At 41.6% G+C, this 20,730-nt stretch overlaps 1 protein-coding gene across 2 annotated transcripts in view; it reads left to right on the forward strand.

Annotated features, from left to right (window-relative positions):
• The first annotated feature begins 11,896 nt into the window (after window positions 1-11,896).
• Window positions 11,897-20,730, forward strand: part of tspan9a (tetraspanin 9a) — a 73,209-nt gene continuing 64,375 nt past the window's right edge. Inside the window, exon 1 of one of the 2 annotated variants that reach the window (XM_034878430.1) lies at window positions 11,897-13,018. In XM_034878430.1, coding sequence (XP_034734321.1) covers window positions 12,650-13,018 — 369 coding nt within the window. In that variant the 5' untranslated portion in view covers window positions 11,897-12,649. The remainder of the gene's footprint in view (window positions 13,019-20,730) is intronic. The other variant, XM_034878431.1, reaches the window with a different exon arrangement.

Raw genomic sequence — 20,730 nt, forward strand, 5'->3', positions numbered from 1 at the left:
CGATTATGATGCCAATTATAGGATTTTTTTCACATTTTTCAATTAACTACTATTTTTACCCAAATTCTATAGGTTTAATAATTATGAGATCCCATCTGATGTCAATGCACAGGCTCTCTTGCACATTGAATGTGTTCGTGGCAGAAGGCAAAAACTGACACCTTTTGATTGTGTGATTCTGCTTCCCTGCCTCTCAATGGAGTGTGTTTGCATCATCCAGCAAATGTGTTCATATAACAAGTCAGTAATGATGTTTTCTGACATGAATACATGTCATGATGAAACAGATGTATATAAACTTACACATTAAATCATCAAACTTAAAGTAAATGACTGTGTTCCAATTGTATGCTCTGCATTTAAACAAACTCTTCCTTTAACATCACAATTACAGTTATGGCTTTTTATTACAATTTGCTCTAAGTAATTAGTAAGTTTAATATCATCACAATATGATTCTGTTAAAAGTCAATAAATGATAATATGAGAAATGAGAGAATTTTTGACACACGTGCAGCACCCCAACACTCCATATAATGCCCAAGCTGCAGTAACTTTAGACTGGAATGATAAGGTATTTGGGGCTGTTTCTTTAAGGTTTTATTCTATTTTGGGTAGTAATAATAGCACACTATAAGCTCATAAGTTTGCATACCCTGGCATAAATTTTGAAATTTTGGCCTACATTTTGACTCATCATGCAAAATACCTGTCTTTGATTCAAGCATAGTGATCATATGAAGACATATCTTTTTACATAGTTGTTTGGCTGCTTTTTAAACAATATTTATAATAGAAATAATCTAAATGGCCTGATAAAAAGTTTACATACTAAGAGTTTACATACCCGTAACTTGTTACAGGCACACACAGTGACACACACAGGTGAAAATGGCAATAAGAGGTTATTTCCCACACCTGTGGCTTTGTAAATTGAAATGAGTGTGTGTATAAATAATCCATGAGTTTGTCAGCTCTCATGTTGATACACTAAGCAGGCTAGATATTGAGCCATAGGGAGCAGAAAAGAATTGTCAAAAGACCTGCGTAACAAGGTATTGGAACTTTATAAAGATGGAAAAGGATATAAAAAGATATCCAAAGCCTTGCAAATGCCACACAGTACTATTCAATTACTTAATAAGAATTGGAAAATTCTTGGATCTCTCAATACCAAGCCAAGGTCAAGTAGACCGAGAAAGATTTTAGCCCAAACTGCAAGAAGAATTGTTTGGGATGCAAAGAAGAACCCAAAGAAATACAGGCTGCTCTGGAAAAAGATGGTGTGGTTGTTGCAAGGAGCACGGTACTTGAACATAAATGAGCTGCACGGTTGAGTTGCATGAATGCAGCATGTTATGACTCGCATGTTATCAGAAAATACTGGCAGACAATTTGCATTCTTCTGCACGGAAGCTGCGCATGGGACCCAAGTTGACCCTCCAGTGGTTAGAGCAGAAAGAGGTGAAGGTTCTGGAGTGGCCATCAAAGTCTCCTGACATTAATGTCATTGAGCCACTCTGGGGAGATCTCAAACGTGCAGTTCATGCAAGACAACCAAAGACTTTGCATGAACTGGAGGCATTTTGCTAAGATGAATGGGCATCTTTACTTCCTGCAAGAATTCGCGGCCTCATAGAAAATAGACAGTAATAAGAACTAAGGGTATGTAGACTTTTTTAACAGTGGTCAGTTCATTTTTTTCATTGTTACCATGTTTTGTTTTAGGATTGTGTCATTCTGTTAGGATCTACAGTTCAATGTGAATCCGATTACAGATAAAAGACTTTTGTTTTGCCTGCTCACTCATCATTTTTTACACATGGTAATTCATCACCAATTCTTCAAGGGTATGCAAACTTTTGAGCACACCTGTAACACCCTTTAAATAGGCTATACTAACTGCAACATTTCTTCAGATGATATTACACACAATTGTCCCTTTCTTTATCAGTTTCCACCTAAAACACTACAGCTACACAAAATGATTCCTCCTTAAAGCCGTTTAAATGTAAAACGTACTCAAAACATATTGAGCAACTGTGGTAACACACACAGATACATGCACAATCACACCACAAGGGAGGAAAAAAAACCACCAGTTTGGCCTGATGGTAGCTCGTGGGCGCTCAGTCCGTCAGAAGGGCTGTCTTTAGTGAAGCAAACACACAGAAATCCAACTCACAGTTAGTCGTTAGTCCAAGGAACACAGCTCCAACACGAGAACGAAAACCAATCACCAGCTACAGCAAAGTCTTCTTCAGCAGGAAACACACACAGACAGTAAAAGGAATGGACAATGTAAAACGTTGATTTCAATGGAGACCAGTGAAGGATATTAGGGTATGACATAGATGTGATGTAAACAACCTGTCGGATAGTTGTAAGTCTTCTGGTAGCTGTGCCAAGAGAAATCTCAATCATTCCCAATCAGCAGAGTCGGAGAGCATAGGTATATGTTAGGAGATAGCATAGGCACAGGCTAATTACTGCTAACTAACCTGCTAGTTAACATTAGTAATTAAACCTGAACAGATAATGGAAGTCCAAACTGTCTGCATGCTTCTCCAGACAATACGGTAATTTGTTGACTATGCGACAGCAAGTCGCATAGTCAACAAAGAGTAAAACTATTTTATTATAGCTTTATAGCTGTGTGAATGTGTCAGCCTTTGTATCTGTTACCATTCCATAGTATATAATGTTCTATAATATAAAAATCTGTAAAGTACCATCTCAAAACTAGCAGTGAAGACAGTCAGCATACTTATTTAAAGACCCCCCCAGTCCAGTTCAATTAACACTGAGCCCGTAAATCGATAATCAAGCCCTGAATTCAGCGGCTGGCTCCACACTTCTCCAGGGAACTGGATAAGATTCTTATTGCTGACGTTCCATCTTTATCCCACACTTACTCTATGTCTCTCTTAAATATTACATAAAGCTTAGGACACGGGTGGACTTAGCTATCCCACTCCTTTGATCAACATTATCAGAACACACTGTTGCTACAGATTTATCTGCGAGGCTATTCTGGGATACATGTATCACACTGCTACAGACATCACAGGCATATGACCTCACTGCAACGGCCCTTATTGAACGGGACTTTACTGCACTGTAACAATACGTTGCATTTCAATGGTGAGAGACCCTTTCTTATCTAAATGCTAATGTAGTATCCTGTTAGTCGGAGTATACTTACCTTACTTGTAAAACCTTGCCTTGTCTTTTTTTATCCAACCTCATCTCCCACAGCACTGATGGACGTGCCTGCAGGAATTAAGTTTAGATTGGGGCCTGGCTGCAGGACTGCCAGGGCTTTGAGGCTTTATGTGCATTTTTATATGGGTGTATGTGCGTGCATGTGTGGCCGCCCTGTGTGCACGTGTGTCTGTCTTTAGGTTTATGGATATGTCATAACTGCTGCTTATTTCCCTCAAAATCCTGACAAGAGCCGTAAACGTGTCTCCGGTTTTCAGCTGTTGGTTCACCTCTCACAGTGTGACTGGCAAGGTTTTTTTTTTTTTTTTGACATGAGGAGGAATAAACAAATACCAAACTGTTTACATAACTGCAATATGTCTGATGGAACAGTGTCATGTTGTGTAAATGGTCAGTCAGCACCAGCTACCAGATGTGGTCAGTGTTTAGAGCCTTTGACTTTATGAAACAGTGCTTGATCCTTTCCAGCTTTGGCGCTATTATCTGGGGTCCTCACATGCTATCACAATTGGATCTTCAGGGCAGCGTGATGGTATAAATCCCTAATTAACACCCTTTCCAGACACTTTTATTGACTTTTCGGTTGCAAATCACCCAAGAATGACTGAAAATGGCGGTGCAGTCTGGTCAGCCTCGTCTCAGAAGGCAATACCCAGAACATCGTAAAAAGGGCAAGAAGAGAACCATAAATATCATTGCAGTTTGACATCTAAATTTGAATTTGAATTTGGTTGATGGTGCAGACTTCAGAAAGAACAGCTTGTTAGCGCATCTCCACATAACATCATTTTCTTTGACAAGAAGTCAATGCATACCTCATCTTCTTGTTTGTTTAGTTGGTTGACTGATCGCTGTAGAAGTCCACAGAGGTCATGTTGTCAGTAGTGTCCACAGCAACAGACTCGGCCAAACACACATAGGCTCTAAGGGCCACTGGCAGGGATAGATTGTGTGGGAGAAAAATCCTTTGTAGTTCTAATCCTCTCCTCATGGCCGGGCCTTGATCATACAATCACTCCTGGATTATGTGCTGTTGCATGTCATGTACTGTGTGTCTGTGGGTCTGATATGGTTTCAGATTGACTGGTCAAAGGTATGCAGTGCTGATTCATTGTGTAATATGAGCTAAGACACACGTCTAGATAATCACTTGTGATTATCTAGACGTTCTAGTAGATTCTTTTTACACATTTCTTACCCCTTTCTAAATGCTGTGATGTTGTCTACATTCCTCCACAGTCACACACTTAAGGTCTATTCGCACGGGACTAGTGTTACGTGGGGACCTCTAGTCATTTGTAACAATTACAGAGGTTATCTGTGACTTTAATCACATGCAACCCTGCCACGTCAGTAATTTGTCAAGTAAGAGTTCCACTCCTTCCAGTTACCTACTATGTATACTATATACTGTATAACACACAGGTTGCATGATAACATTAGTCCTGTGAAAATCATCATCTCTGGGATATTGGCTGCGTTGCCAATTATAAATGAAAGTTTTGACAAAGACTTGACATAATTTCAGTGTGATACAGTAAATTTGAATAAAATGCCGACTTTGTGTATCCCGTGTGAATGTGCTGCACGACAAACAGACGTGGGGGGTGAGGCCTAAATGTTGCTTAACCGATGCAGTGCGTCTTTCATAAAGAAAAAGAAAAAACTGAATCGTATTTTAATTTTTTGGGGATTCTAAAATAAGTGCTTTTAAAAAATAAATAATAGGCATCTCTTCACAAAAGTAGGATATAATAATAATAATTATAGACATGTTAAAATAAATGAAATTTGGGGGGTCTTTACATTGTAAAAGAAACATGTCATGCACATCGCCAACAGGCTTTTATAATGTAACATTAATGACATTAGTCAAATAATTAGCATTCAATTAGATAAGCTTAACAACCAAACTAACTCTACATATGTTTAACTTGGTGAAAAGAGGACCGCACATAGGACCAGCACAGGCTTCCCCCCCCCCCCCCCCTCTCCTTTCACCCCAGCCATTCCTGTCAGCCTGCTCATAGATGCGCATTCAGACTTACCAAAAAGGAAGCTCCAACTATATCAATTCCTTTGTCTGGGTTTGGGCGGGGGGTGTATGTACTATTCAAAACCACGTGAAGTCCCCTGGTAATACATGTCCCATGCGAACAAGGCTTTATACTGTCATTTGTCAACAATCCCTTTTCCCGAATCCTCTACAATTGACATTTTAACCGTGCCAGTGTTTTATTTTTGGGATGCTGTCATGTGTGAGAGAGGACCTTGTGACTGTGGCTGTGATTGTCGTGATTCAATTCCAGTCAATGAAGCTGAGCAATTCAGTGGCTGACTCTGACATTTTCCCCATTCAAGATGTGATTCTGATCATTAATTTGGCTAAAAATAGTGGGCCTACATTTGAATTTATCCTAGAGGCATGCAACAAGGTTATTGAATCAAACCAACTTTTCTACAACAAACTAAAAAGAAAATTTGATGAAATGTTTGTACTCAAAACAAGCTGCTAGGTTCTCAGCGTGATTCAATCACCAGACCGCCACAAGATTGGAACCAGATTTCATTAACAGAGAGGTAAATACTGTATCTCAGAGATTTCTGTTTCATATTAGTCGAATGTAAAAACAAATCTAGTGTAATTTACTTTCGATCACCTCCACCTTCCAGCTTATTCCAGCTCCATCCTATCTTATGCGCGTAATTATCTGAGCTGTCTTTCATCCAGTGACATTTTGGTGGAAATTAGTTTCATAGATGAGTAGGGCTGAATTAAATGATTTCATAATAGGGAATAATTTGATTAATAGTCTTACTAGTCATGCAGTCTATAAAATGTGAAAAATAATGACAAAAAATCAGTACAAGTACCCCTTGTCCTAAAGCCCCAGTGTGTAACGTTTGTAGTTGTTCAATATCAAAATCTGTGTTGCCCGTTCACAAACTTAGATTTTTTTATGAACATTGACCACCACCATTAATTTCAAGTATTCCCATTGGCTTGACATTTTACATTTGCGCTTGCATGAATTGGGTTGGACTCTCCATAATCATGCGTCATCTTGAAATACGTAAGCCGGTAAGGACGTACTGCTCCCCTTTTCGCGTTTTCGACTCCCAGCTGCTGCTGACCACACACCACACGTATTCAAAATCCAAATTTCAGGAACAGCAATCCTCTTTGCCCAGAATAAGAAAATGGATATTAAAAAGAGCAAGAGATGGTGCCATCAGAAATCTTTTTTAGTGGTCCCCTAATACTGTATCTAAAGTCTCTTTTATATAGACCTTAGTGGTCCCCTAATACTGTATCTGAAGTCTCTTTTATATAGACCTTAGTGGTCTCCTAATACTGTATCTGAAGTCTCTTTTATATAGACCTTAGTGGTCCCCTAATACTGTATCTGAAATCTCTTTTATATAGACCTTAGTGGTCTCCTAATACTATATCTGAAGTCTCTTTTATATAGACCTTAGTGGTCCCCTAATATTGTATCTGAAGTATCTTTTATATTGACCTTAGTGGTCCCCTAATACTGTATCTGAAGTCTCTTTTATATAGACCTTAGTGGTCCCCTAATAACATACATGAAGTCTTTTTCCCAAAATTCAGACTTGGTGCAGAATTACAGCCCCTAGAGCCAGACTCACAATGAGCTTTCCTTAGTATGTGCCATTTCTGAGACTGTAGTTTTTAAGTAAGGAGAGGGGGGGGGCAAGGTGGAGGTTGGGGGTGTGGCCTTAACCAACTGCCACTTTGCTAGTTTGAAAGCCATGATGTCTCTCTCTCATGGGGGGGGGGGGGGGGGGGGGGGGGGGTATTAGGTAACCTTGCCCATTATGACCTCATAAGGGGCAAGATTCCAGATTGGTCCATCTGAGCTTTCATTTTCACCAAGGCAGAGCAGGATACTCAGGGCTCGGTTTACACCTAATGCCATTTCTAGCTGGTCACTGGGGGACCCTAGGCAGGTTGGGGGAACCCATATCAATGTCACGCCATGTGCCATTTACGTGTTCATATGGCCAAAAACAAACAAAATAAGTATTTATTTTAGATTGTATAAAATCTGAGGAAAGCAATCATCAAGAAATAAAATCTAAAATATACACAGAGACGTACACAGTCGGAAGAGACAATCTCATCTATTATGGTATGGTGGAGGTCACGTGATCAGCTCAACAGAGATGGCAGCTTAAGGTGTAGCTCCTGGCCCAATTTTGCCAGTAGTTGTGTTATATGGTTCCGATATTCTATCACTTTTTACTCGATAGAGCTTTGATTCGCAATGATCTGTCAGCCCTCCGGCTTTGTAAAACTCAAAAACATGCTGTTTTTGCTGGACTTACAGCGGCCAAGCAAATGATTGCAACCTGTTGAAAACCACCTCAGGACTTGTCTACTCGTGTATGGAGCACTCCACGGGAAGGATTGTGGACACTTGGCTCAGCATTGCTGGATCCTTGAAGTCCACGCTGTAGACTGGTGCTACGGCCTTCTCACTTCTGTCTGTGTGTGTCTGTTTGGTCCCTTTTGTCTTGTGTCCGTCTCCCTGTCAACGCCTCTAGTTTGTTTATTTGTGTGTGTGTTTGTCTGTGTGTCTTGTTTGTGAGCTGCGGGCAACGTTCTTGCTGTTGTGTTTTTTTGATTTCTGCCTCCTTCCTGTATTTCCTCTCTTTGTTTTAGAGTGAATCATTTGATCGCAAGGAAGGATTGTGGAAAAGGTGCACCGTGCCCTCTTCGGTGTGTGTAGTGTACGTTTCTGTATGTCGTCATCTGGACCAATGGTTTGGCTTTTTAAATAAATAAAAGATGTGTCACAAAAAATAATCTAAAAAACATTCTCTAAAGCAAACTCAGCTTTCACACAAACAAACTGCTCTGTCGTTTTTTGAAGGCGTCGCAGACAAAGTGCACCAAAAACACACTTTATCAAAAGCAGATTCCAGGTCTCAATATAAAGAACTATAAAATACGAGCGTGTTTTATTTATTTATTTATTTATTGCTTTGCCCATTCATATTCTGTCCTTCTGTCTTCCTTTGTCTCACATTCTAACAAGGCATCTAACCTATCGGCTCTGCTCTTTACTTGCTTGCTACTGACTTATTTGAAGACATGGGTCTCTGAGATAACAGTTTTAGGAACATAGGTACACTAACTGATCAGAGTTAAAATGAGCACATCACTTTTAGACAGATTTGTGCAGAGACCAACCATTCGTGAACACCGGATTGATTCTCTTCAGGAATTCAGCCGGCCGTCTACTCTGTGAGAAAAGTCGACAGCAATCCTTCCTCCCTCTCATGATCGTGTTTTGCTTCAGAGTGTGCACCGAAAGGAATTTTCACAGACCGTCTGTTGTCATGTGCTTGTCAGAGAGAGAGAGCGAGACCAGGGCAAAGAGGGGCGAAGCGAATCAATGTGCAATGTGTAAGATCTTTTTTCCATTTTAACCAGTAAAAGATAAAAGAACATCAATTTGTGGAGGTCAGTGTTGATAATGTGGCGTCCCGCCACAAATAAATCAATGTACGGGAAACAAGTATACAAAAATTCATTATATTACCAATCTTCTCTAATGGAGACAGTGGTTGATGGATGGAGATGACACCAATTTTATTCAATTTTATTCATAGTCAAATCAGAACAAAAGCCAACTCGAGACACTTTACAGATCAATCTAGACCACACTCTATAAATTACAAAGCCCCAACAATTCTAGTAATCCCACCACTCGTAAGTCATTGTATTTTCACAGTGGCACTACAGTGAAGTGTTTGCTTCCTATTACCCTCTGTATGGTCATCTGAAGAGCTCTAAGAGGGTCCCCGTTGGTTCCCTCGGAGCTCCAATCTCTGTGGCCCAGTCTGTCTTGGCACCATATGTCGAAGGAGCTGCCAGATTCACTCGGCATCATAGAGAATGTTTGAATACAATCTCAACCCAGTCACACCCTCCATCTCGGCCCAGAGTCCTCGCTCTGGCCTGCTCGGCTGTGCTCCACATATATTTCATGTGCTCTGCAAGCCTCAACTCTTTGTATCATCCTACAGACTCTCATTTTCTCTCAAATTTAGCTTAAGTGTAATTTTCTCTTGCTTTGCCTCCTCAACCTAATGCAGAGGCGCAGAGCCCCGTTGCTCCGAGTCGATGGATGGATCTTTGCACGGAGGGAATGGGCTCAGATGTGTCCTTGAGGCTACTTGAGGAATCAGTACCATGCACACTAAGAGCCCCACTGAGCTCTGATAAATGTGTGTAACTCTCCGAGAGGGCAGGACTGGCGTAGATTGTATTGAATTTGGAGTTAAGGGCACTAAAACTCACTGGATGCAAAACGTATGGATTGTGACAGTCTTTGCAGCTTTACACATTTATTCAAAAGGACTTATAGGAAACCTTGTCACTTGGAACTTGTGAACAGCTATTTCCATCACGTGACGTCTACCTTTGGCAACGTTACGACTGATTTGCCTTTGGAGTTGCTGCCTTTTTTTGCAGATAATAGATCTGTCTCTGGAACTGCCAACATGTGGTTAAAGACACTTGAGGCTTTGTGGAGGCGAAGGCAAATGATCTGTTAAAATACCGGTGTCAGATCAAAGTCTCCCAACTTCAATGTGTGAGATTCTGTGATCTTTCCGTTAATACAAGCTTTTCGAAAGCCACATAGAAACCTCAAAAAAAGGCATGCACGATTAAAAAAGGCACATCTATGGATTAGTATCCCGAACTGACAGCAGGAATACTGAATTAACTGTGAGCTTTCTTTATATTAAATTAGTTCTTCAACAATTGGTTCACTTAAAGCAATAGTTTTTGACATTTTGCAAAATTTGCTTACTTTCTTAAGAAAATGAAATGATGAAATGATTGACAGCACGTCCATTTCTGTAGAGTAAATATAAGTGTATAGTGACAGTTAGCTTAGCTTAGCATAAGGACTGGAAACACAGGGAAACAGGTAGCCTCTTCCCAAAGGTTAACAAAATCCACCTACAGGCTCCTCTAAAGGTCACTAGTCAGCTTGTTGTATTTCATTTGTCAAATCCCAACAAAAACTGAAGCATGAATTCCAAAATCTGTGGTTTTGCAGGAGTTATGTTCTGAAATATTTTGTGTCTGTGACCTGGTACTGGTAGGTAGATGTATTTTTAACCTGGGACCGAGTCTGGCTTACCTTTTTACTTGATGCTATGCTAAGCTAACCGGCTGCCCGCTGGCTCCTTATATTAAGCGTCCACACATTAGAGTGCTATCAACAATTCCTTGGACCCGTATGTATATATTATGTTAATATGCAAAAACGTGTAATATTTTCTCAATTTCTTCATACTTGTTAATGTGCTGTTAAATTGCAACCTTAACCAATTGCTGTAACCTAATTTTCTATAATTTCTATTTTTTACTCTACAATGGTGAAACACGAGGGGGTTGGATTAGCATGTCTTTGATGATTGGGTATTACTGGGTTTACCTTTAAGACCATTCAGTTGAAACTCTCTCTCCATCTGTCTGCAGGCTGAGCCATAACTGCACTCAGCTGACAGGAGACCATTACCAAGGCAGAAGAAGGCTCAGTCGATTGGTACACCGGGTTTAGCTTGACAGTCCTGGAGAAAAGGTTTATTCTGGGAGACAATAAGGGCATTTACATTTTTATTCCAATTGTTCCTGTCACCTGAGGTCAAAATAAAGCTAAGAAGAGTCTCTTTTATTTAAATTTGACAGTTGAAACCCGCACAGTCGCCACCTCAAGGATCCTTAACCAGTAAGCCATTGTTCTCTGATGGTATGTAAGTACTGTAGATGTTTGGGGTGATAGACACATTTAAGGACAAAGCTCTGTGATGTCAAGTCAGCTTAACATGTGAATAAGCGGGGCTGTTTGACCCTGGCTTTACCTCGAAGAGTGTTCAGCATCTTAAAGGCACTATCCCCTTTCCATGCTTAAGATGGTGCCATAATTCCAAAGCCTGGACATTGCCAGTTAATTGGTTCCCCCTTACATGGATGTGGGCAGTGCAGTGATGAATAAAGCAGAGCAACAGCGAGACCAAACTGCAGCTCTGTACTGCCTCCACCACCCAGAACTGACACAGAATCCCTCCAGTGATAGTTGTCTTAGTTTCAGGCTGGTTTCAAAAATATATGAAAAATCACCCGCTACAGTATATTTAAGGCAGCATCCATCACAAAAAATATTACAGATTACAAATTAAAACCATGTGGGTAGCTATACTGGCATGTGTGAAATTGCAGGTGCTGATGTGTCATCAGCACACTTGCAATGAAAGCTATTTGCATGCAATAGAACCTGCCAGTAATTATTTTCATCTCACACACACACACATACACATGCCTAACCCTTTCCACACACAACCTCTACTCATCTACAATTACCTGACACTTCATTTTGTTTTTTGTTTTTTTTATATTCTTAAATTCATCTGTGGCCTCTCATTTCCCCTGACAGCAAAGATGAAATTGCTGAACATGTATAGTCAAAGGGTGATGGGCTTATTAAAGACACGGGGAGCGGAGAGGAGGAGCTCGGGTCTGGCTGCAGCTGCTGCATTGGCTTCTTCTCAGCAGCGGGGAGGGGTTGAGGGAGAGAGAGAGAGAGATAGACAGAGAGAGAGAGGGAGGGAGAGATTGGGGGAAGGAGGGCGCCGCTCTTGTTGAGAGATAGGGAATGCCTGCAAGTTGCGTCTGCCGATAATAGCACATCAGCCAGAGCGCTGCGATTGGGAGAGCAGAGCGCTGCCAGTGCGGAGGACTGAGCCGCTGAGCACAGAATGGTACACTAGAGAAGACAGGCACACTTAGAAAGAGACAGAGAGAGACAGAGAGAGATAGGTTGAAGGAAGAGAGAGCGCATCAGAGCACGCTGAGGAGAGGCGGACAGGGAAGGATCAGTGGAGAGTGGATGGGAGAAAGGTTACCAGGTCAGCAAGAGAACGTGGAAGTGGAGCAGCTGATGCTCACCAGGGGGTCTCTCTTGCACCGGAACAGCCTGGCAGCACATGAGGAGAGGGATTTTAGGACTGGATAGAGGTACTGTAACTTCCTCCTAAGAAAGACAGTCCAAAGGCGATGGTAATGCTTCTCACAGGACTTTTCTGCACGGCAACTTCAGGACTATCACAGCAAGACAGCAGCAGCAAGCAGAACACACTTAATCCTGCAGAGACGCCTGATATGTGCAGTTCCACTCAGTTCTGTGCAGACTTTCTGACCCAGTTGTGTGCTTCGAGGTGGATGTAGTTGTGTCTCTGTAAGGTTTTTTATCCTTTCTTTTTGTTTTGCTTCGGATTGCAAAGCAGTGGAGACTTGTGTTGTTCTGTCCTTTCATCCCTGAGACTATGGTACACTGTGCGTCAGGGAGCCCTTCATCAGCAGCTGCAGCCCTAGAGCATGGAGAAGTCCAGCAGTGAGGAGTCAGCTATTCACCGTAGCCCTTCCGTAGATAGCCGTGACTCAGATTTTGGCCAAGCCTCCACGTCTGGCCGCCCGTTTGGTGGCCGCGGCTTCACTGCCGGTGCATTCTACGGCTCCACGGGGCCGCGCAAAAACGCACAGCAGGGGCAGGCTACAGCGGCAGCTGACGCCAGCGCAGGAGACAAGACCGCCAACAAGTACAGCTCACCCAAAGGCAGCAAATACGTGGTCTTTTACCTGGATCTATCCTTTGTGTTCCTTTTAGAATTCAAGAAGTGCAACATGGCAAGAGGCTGCCTCTGCTGCTTGAAGTATATGATGTTCATCTTTAATCTCATCTTCTGGGTAAGTGGCTCAATATTTAACATTTAATGGTTTTTCATCACACTTGTTCACTGTGTTCTATTTGATGATGATTACACAAATGTCCGATGACAAGGGTAAATCTTGCTTTAGTAAATGATCATTATCTGTACCTGGGTTGGCAAATCTGAAGGCTTAGTGTGTCACAAGTTTCTTAACATGTTAATCAGGAAACATTATGGCAAAGTGATGGTTGCCATTGCGATCATGTGTTTCAAATTATTACATCAGGCTGTTTATGCTTGTTCCTTCCTGTGCATGTTGCTATTTGTGGATAACAGTGTAAGTGGCAGTGCATCAAGACTTCCTTTGAATGTGACAGGTGGGGAGGTTGGATTGTTGTGGGTTGATTGCGGCCAATCATTCAGATGGTTAAATGGTTTACACTGAACATGGGAGTTGACCCCTCTATGTAAGATGTATGAAGCTGGACTAGAACACATGACCATACCGAACTCATTCTAATGAAGTCCAGCGAGTTTATTCTGAACTTGAAAAATCTGCCTTTAGTTTTTCTGCTCTTCTGAAGTATTTGCAATACTCTTAATACCCGTGGACAGTTCAAGACATGATCTCAAACCACTTAGACCCAGGGTGCAATTGTGTAAACTGAGTATTGTGGTCTAAATGAGGGAAACCATTGATTTTTAAGGCTCAAACAAAGGTTTAAGTGAATGCACAAATGAATGAATGAATGAATTCATTCTTTTTTTATGAAATGTGTTTGGGCTGTGGGTAAACCTACAATCAACAATGGAGAAAATTATAAGTTGATTTCAAAATTACCACACTAGGACATTTGCCCCAATTTGTGTAATTTAAAAAATTGTTTTAATAATCAATATTTGTAGTAGGCAAATTAATCAATTATAATAAGAAATTAGCGTCTAATCTGTGCGTCCGGGTAACTGACGCAAACCCTTAAAATAGCTAGATTTTCACCAGACTTGATACAACCGCTAATTTTGGTGTGTTTTTGAATATGTCAAGCCCCTAAAAAAGCCAATTAATTTGCCGGATAAAAGAATGATAATTATTCCTTCAGTTTCAATAGGGCCTTCGCCGCTGTCAGGGCTTGGGCCCTAAAAAAAAAAAAAAAAGTCACAAATAGATGAACTCAGAGAAACCTGGCCAGCGTTTGGCAGACTCTGCTGTGTGCCCATGCATGGGCATGTGTTGTAAAAGTGGGCATCCCTTGAATGCTTACAGAATGGATTAAAGGGCTTATAGGTGATGGGGCCAAGTCTTTTGTGTGGATGCAACGAAGCGTAAAAACACTTTACCAACCACCATGTCACTGGGTTGTGAGCACTGCTAACTGGGGCATGTCGGAGGAAGCAGAGTGGGCATTAGCTTGAGTCCAGCTGCGATCAGGCCAGCATTGGAAACACACACACGTACGCTTGCACCACACAAGCAGAGATCCATCTCACTGTCCGCTCTATATACAAAAACGGACAGCAGTGTTCATGGCCAGGCTCTGTGGCCTGAAGCTGGGGACGTCTCTGCTGCGTCTTGACAGTGTCTCCATATCGTTCCCATATCATTAGCTGTTCCGCAGAGGCACTAGTGTGAGCGATTGGCAAAGACTCACAAATGGCTCAGGGGCTCTTCAGTGTGATTTGCCTTGATGTAGTGCTTGTTTAAGGGAACGAAAGGGTCGGAAACGATTAGCTGATGCTGAATTCATTAATGCAGACATTAACTTACCTCGATGTGAGCACCTCTTTTAAATTCACTAGTTTACAGTGCAAGTAAGTGCTCAGGTCTTTCCTAGTACTTATTTTTTTAGATGGGGGAAACTTTTAAGCATTAGTAATCATGCATGTTTTCTGTTACTGAAAGCAAATAAGGTGGATATTCTTGATCCTTCAAATTCAGAATGGTGATTTAATCATCAATCAATCGATGGTTACGACTGCTGATCATTACTCTTTCTTTGAGCTACGAGTGAAACATGAGAGAGCAAGGCCATACTAGAATCCACATTAACCGAGTGACACCATCCGTTATGTATGTCAGGGATGCTTGGCTCGTTCAATAGCTCAGAAACTACCTCAGTGCACGGTTATAGGTTCACCTTTGGCAGAGTTCATGAGGTCAATATTGTCAGCTATCTTCTTGAAGGGCAGTCACAGGGGATTTGTGTCAAGGCATTTACTTCCTAGGTCCTTTCCACGCTCAATTTGTGCTTAACCCTTTTCAGTGGCAAAACCTTCTCCTAATAACCGGCTGCTTCACACCACTAATAAGGGAAGGGGGAAAAGAGGCTTTGGATTTCAAGATGGGTGGCCTCTGATTCATGTGGACCCTAGCTTGTTGACTTCCATGGAAATGCATTACAACTATCCTGAAAGTGTGCAAAAACTGTTCCTGTAGTGTGAGATGTAATGAATCTATAATCATATGTGTGTGTGTGTATGTGTGTGTGTGTGTGTGTGTGTGTGTGTGTGTGTGTGTGTGTGTGTGTGTGTGTGTGTGTGTGTGTGTGTGTGTGTGTGTGTGTGTGTGTGTGTGTGTGTGTGTGTGTGGGTGCTCTTAAGTGGCTATAGAGTTTCCCCAGCGCAGCACAACCCCTACTGTGAAGTAATTGAATTTTTACTCTGGTTATGTTAACTTAATGAACACCCACCATGCATTTTTCCTTCTATTCCCTCAGATTGATACTCTTGCTCTCCTCCCACCACTAGATCATTTTAATGGCAGTTTAATCTGAGGCCCAAGGGAAGAGAGGGGGGGGACGAGCATGTGGCTGGTGGGTCCGTCCATCAGCGGCAGCGCGAGGCTCATTGGCGGCTGGCTGACTGGCTTTCTGGATTCTGTGGGAGCAGTGCGCCAAATTGAAGATTAGCAGAGCTGGGAATAAAGGGTTTGCTCTTCAGTGAGGGGTCGGGACGGGTTGCCTGAGCACTCTGTGACATAGGGAGGGAGGGTGAGAGGCATGTTGTATCTTGACACCCCTGGGACTGAAGCACTCTACCTCTGACACTCCAGGAATCACAAGGTTACTGCAGCTAGTAGGGAGGTTTGCCTTTGAAGCTCTGACATCTCATCTCAGAACTGAAGAGGGAATGATGCGCTGCAATAATCCGACACCAGGTACAGGGGTCTCTTCTTCCTGACTGTGCGCACATGCACGAGCACACTCGCTGTACACACAGCCATTCTTGAAAGTACGCTTTCTTCACAGCGGTAATTTGAAGCACAAGGTAAACAGCGGCAAGCACTCCAGGCATCTCCATTCATGTGCTCATCCTCAGGCCCCTCGGCAGTTGTTCATGACCATCTGGCTCCTCTTTCTTATAAGGGATTAGAAGGGTCTGAGCTGTGTAGGGGGCGTTTCGGGCAGATTAGAGCAGTATTGGGTGGTGCGGTTAGGATTGAGAGCACGACTCTCTACTCGACTCTCTTAACCCTTTGGACAGCTCTACGCTAAAGCCAACAATCATTAAAGCAAATTGCTTTTGTGTTGTGATAATGTGTTGTTCAGGGGGAGGGGGTTCTTTGTCCTCACACACACGTGGCGTTTTTCCAATAATGGTACCTTTTCGACTCGTCACGACTCGACTCGACTCGCGTCTGGTCGACATTGCAGGAAACTGCCGTGACCTAACGTGACACGCACAGAACGTCGAAGGTGAAAGGTAAAAGCAATAGAAATAGTAGATAGAGAGAAATAGAGATAAATACGGCATACATCTTGAATTCGGACAATTTAACCCATGGGTCAAATTTGACCCCTTTGAAATAAGTCTACATCTAAAATTTGAGTTTCTTTCTTTTTTTAAGATTAAGATTATTTTAAGGTGTGTTGTTTTGGATTCTCAGCGTGTTGCCACAGGAAGGCCAATTAGTTTCTAATGAACTTGTAGGCAGCAAAAAAAAACAAAAAAGAAACGCTGGATTTACTGTTAAACATGGCGGGTTTATTCAGGAGCCCCCATCCTAGTCCCCGTCCCTGTCTGTCGCTAGCAATGCAGTGATTAGATACAATTCTCTCCGACCAATCAGTGGTCTGCAGGTTTTCACGTTGCTTTTTGGTACCTCGAGTGAGGTAATTTTACAAAAAGTACCTGTTAACAGGTACCATGGACTTTTTTTCATAACGAGAAACCCCAAAAGGCGAGTAAAGTCGAGGCGAGTCCAGTAGATACCATGCAGTGGAAAAACCCCAATACAGTGTCTGCTTGATCACCCTGATTGGTGGTTGGGGTCGAGTCCCATTGGTGTCAGCCCTGTGACCATATCAGTGTTGATGTTCTTGCTTGGAGCAAGGATTACTCCGCAGTGTCCTCTTTGCTCACAGCTTCCACTCTTCACCTCTTCCATTCAAGATTCAATTTACTGTCCACAGCTGCACTTATTTATCTTGTCCAGTGATACCGAAACACCTTTAAAAAACAAAAAGGCCTGAATACACTACACAAGGATTTATTAAACACAAGCAGCATCAAACACAAGCTCATTCCCTTTGATACAGAGAGGTTGTACTGTTGCTAAATGTGCCCATCCCAGCTTTGCCAGTGTTGTGCCATATTAAAAGCTAAAACCTCATTTGATATTCATATTAGAAAGAAAAGTGTTAGCTCAGCAGTCTTGTCCTACAAGTACATGAGGGGTGGTAGTATCAAAGGCACTCCTTTTGTTAGAGCAGAGAAAACCAAATGTGTTTAGCATTCTTGAATTCCTGTGCTTACTTGGGGGATTGCTGCGGGATTTATGAACCATTTGGTCTGAGGGAACAGATTAGTTTTCCTATTGATTTAATCACGGTATTTGACATTTAAGGTTTCAAATGTACCCGTGCTCTGATGCTACAAAGAGTGGAGCTATCGACAGACTCAAGGTGTTTTGTGAGAAGTGGGTCTGGTTGAGTGGAATTCCATAACACGTTTCGCACAAGCTGTCCCTTTACCCCTGGGATTTTCGATCCAAAGTACTGAGGCAATTTGCCTGTTTCTCATTCTCCATATCAGCACATGAAAAGTTCAGGCGTCTTTTATGGCTCAAGAGAGCGCGCATTCTGACAAACTTTTCTTTTTTTCTTCTTCTTCTACTTTTCCCTATTTAAAAGAGGCACAGCTGAACGTCATCGGTCACTGCCAGGTGAAACAAGGATTGGGAAAATAGATGAGGGTTGAGTGCGCTCTGCAGGATGATGAAACAAGCTGTATGCTGTCACATGCATTTTATTCTGTCTATCCACCTTGAAAGCTGGGCTGTTGAATTGGATTTGAGTTTGAAATGGTTTGAATGAAGCATCAACCTGAGTCAGTCTGTCCACCTTAATTTTACACCTCCAACTGTGATAGGATAAGATAGTCAGTGGATTTAATCAGTGGTCAATAGAAGCAGTCACAGCTTATCCTCCGAATAATCCATATCAGTCGTTTTACTACTGTATATAATGGGTTTTCATGTCATGACTACATAGTTGCCTCACTGTCTAGCCTGTGAACAGGTTATTTTTCATTTTTCTGCAACATTTACATAGAGAACATCACTGTATGTAGATGTATTTTAATCATTTGAATTCTTATAATTAGCATCCCCCATAGATCGCAGGGCCATTATACCGATTGGCTGACCTTCTTGGTAAATATCTCCATATGCCTGCCTTTGTCCGGCAGATCGTCTGGGGAGATCACTCTAATTTACACGTCTCTCTGGCTGCTTCGATTTCCCAGCCGTGTTGTGCGGTGCCACTGAGCTCATTAGCTCATGTTGCAGATCAACTGGGGATACGCTTCTGCAATGTTTCACTCTGAGGGGCTGAGGTAATAGAGCATGAGAATTGGAGGTTCACGTAGGTGGGTGGTGCTTTAGCAAAGGGATTTAAGTCTCCCACACCCATCCCTCATCAATTTTTGAATAAGGTGTGTTTCAGATTTAATGAGTTGTTTTTTTGACACATAGGAGAACGACTTTTCTCACAAACAATGCATACAGTGCAACTGTACTAGTCATATAAATCCCTTACAGTTTGATGTTTGCTACAAAGTTAGCATCAAGCAACAGGGCCGCAGGTGCAGTTTTAGCCCAGTTGCTACTGTGTCAGCTATGTGGCAATGACGCGAAGTGACAGGTGAACAGATGAAATTACAGTAACTGCCGCATGAAGTTCCAGGATTTGCACTACAAAGAAAATCTCAGTTTTTGGTACATGCCATTCATTCTTTGTTCCCTCCCATATACTTATGCACCAGTAAATAATGAGAAGTCTAAGTCTAAGTGTCCCTCTTGTTAGATTCAGAAGTGCAGATGGAGCATAGGGATGCCTGTATCTACTGTCCGTCAGAGGTCAAAAGTAACAAAATACATGTACTCACGTTACTGTATTGAGTAGTTTTTTGTGTATTTTGTGTTTTTCAAGTAGTTTTTTAAAATCGGTATTTTAAAATGTACATTTTAAGTGATGTATTGTGTTTTTCTACATCACAAATCCCATCCGTTACTGAAAAAAAAAAATCCGCTCACCTAGGAACGATGCAAAGAGGATTACCAACGGCCGCTGGGGCAGATGAACTCACCCTAGTCTCGTTACTGCAAGTAGGCTACAATAAAACCTTTGTGAGTAAAAAGAAAAGAAAAATTCTGTCCCTTGGAACAAATGTAGTTTATTGCCCCTGCCAGACGCAAAACAACATGATTTGTGGCATTGCTAACTAAGGGTGGGAATCACCAGACGCCTCCCAATTTGATATCATCACGATACTTATGCCACGATACAATATTATCGTGATTTTTAAACATATTGCAATTTATAATCTTTTTTTCCAACTTCTAATTCTTCCCAATTTCAAATGATGTCCCCAAAAGGAATCTTTGTCAACATCTGTTTTATCTAAAAAGATACATTAAAAGAATAAAAGATCCATACTTGGCGCCTGTGTATCGGTACAGTATTGCCACTGAAAATATCGCGATACTATGCTGTATCAATTGTTTTCCCCCACCGCTACTAGTAACCCGTAGGACAATGTATGTAGGACACTGGCTAAATTGATACATGTAATAAGCTCATACTGACTACTTAGGTGTGTAGAAGATAGCTGCTAGTCTGGGCTGTGAACATTAATTAAATGTATCAGCAGCGTGAATAGTAAAGGGAGAGTTCAGTTCTTTTGGAGATGATTTTAGCATGAAATTTCATGTGTGACATATGCTGTGATTACATGTGTATAGATGTGTATATATTTGTATAAAAAGTTTTGGATTTATGACCCCTTGATCTATTTTCACTACATGGGCGAGATAGTTAACTGTTTTTCTTAAATGTAACTAAATAATTTCTACTTAAAGTACATTTTAAATGAACTAGCTATTGCTTGTACTTGAGTAATTTTTCAGAAAGGTATTTTTACTTGTAATATTTCATCAAAGTATTGGTACTTTTACTTTAGTACAATCTTTTACTGCTTTTTCCACCTCTGCTTTCTGTCATCAGAAAGTCTCCTTTTTGGTAGATGTCAAATTCACGGTGGGTTAGGTTTAGATTTAGGGTTAGGGTTAGGTTTAGGTTTAGGGTTAGGGTTAGGGAACTTTCATGGTGTTAGTTTGTAAAATATCTCATCACACTGACTATACATCAAAACCCATTTTTGTTCCAGCACGTGCAACAGAGATCTTGCTTTTCTAAATATAGGCCAGAGGAGTTCAGATTACAGAGAATGGTAAACGTCGGGGGGGGGGGG

This window comes from Etheostoma cragini, chromosome 8 (assembly GCF_013103735.1).
Source record: "Etheostoma cragini isolate CJK2018 chromosome 8, CSU_Ecrag_1.0, whole genome shotgun sequence".
Taxonomy (NCBI): Eukaryota; Metazoa; Chordata; class Actinopteri; order Perciformes; family Percidae; genus Etheostoma; species Etheostoma cragini.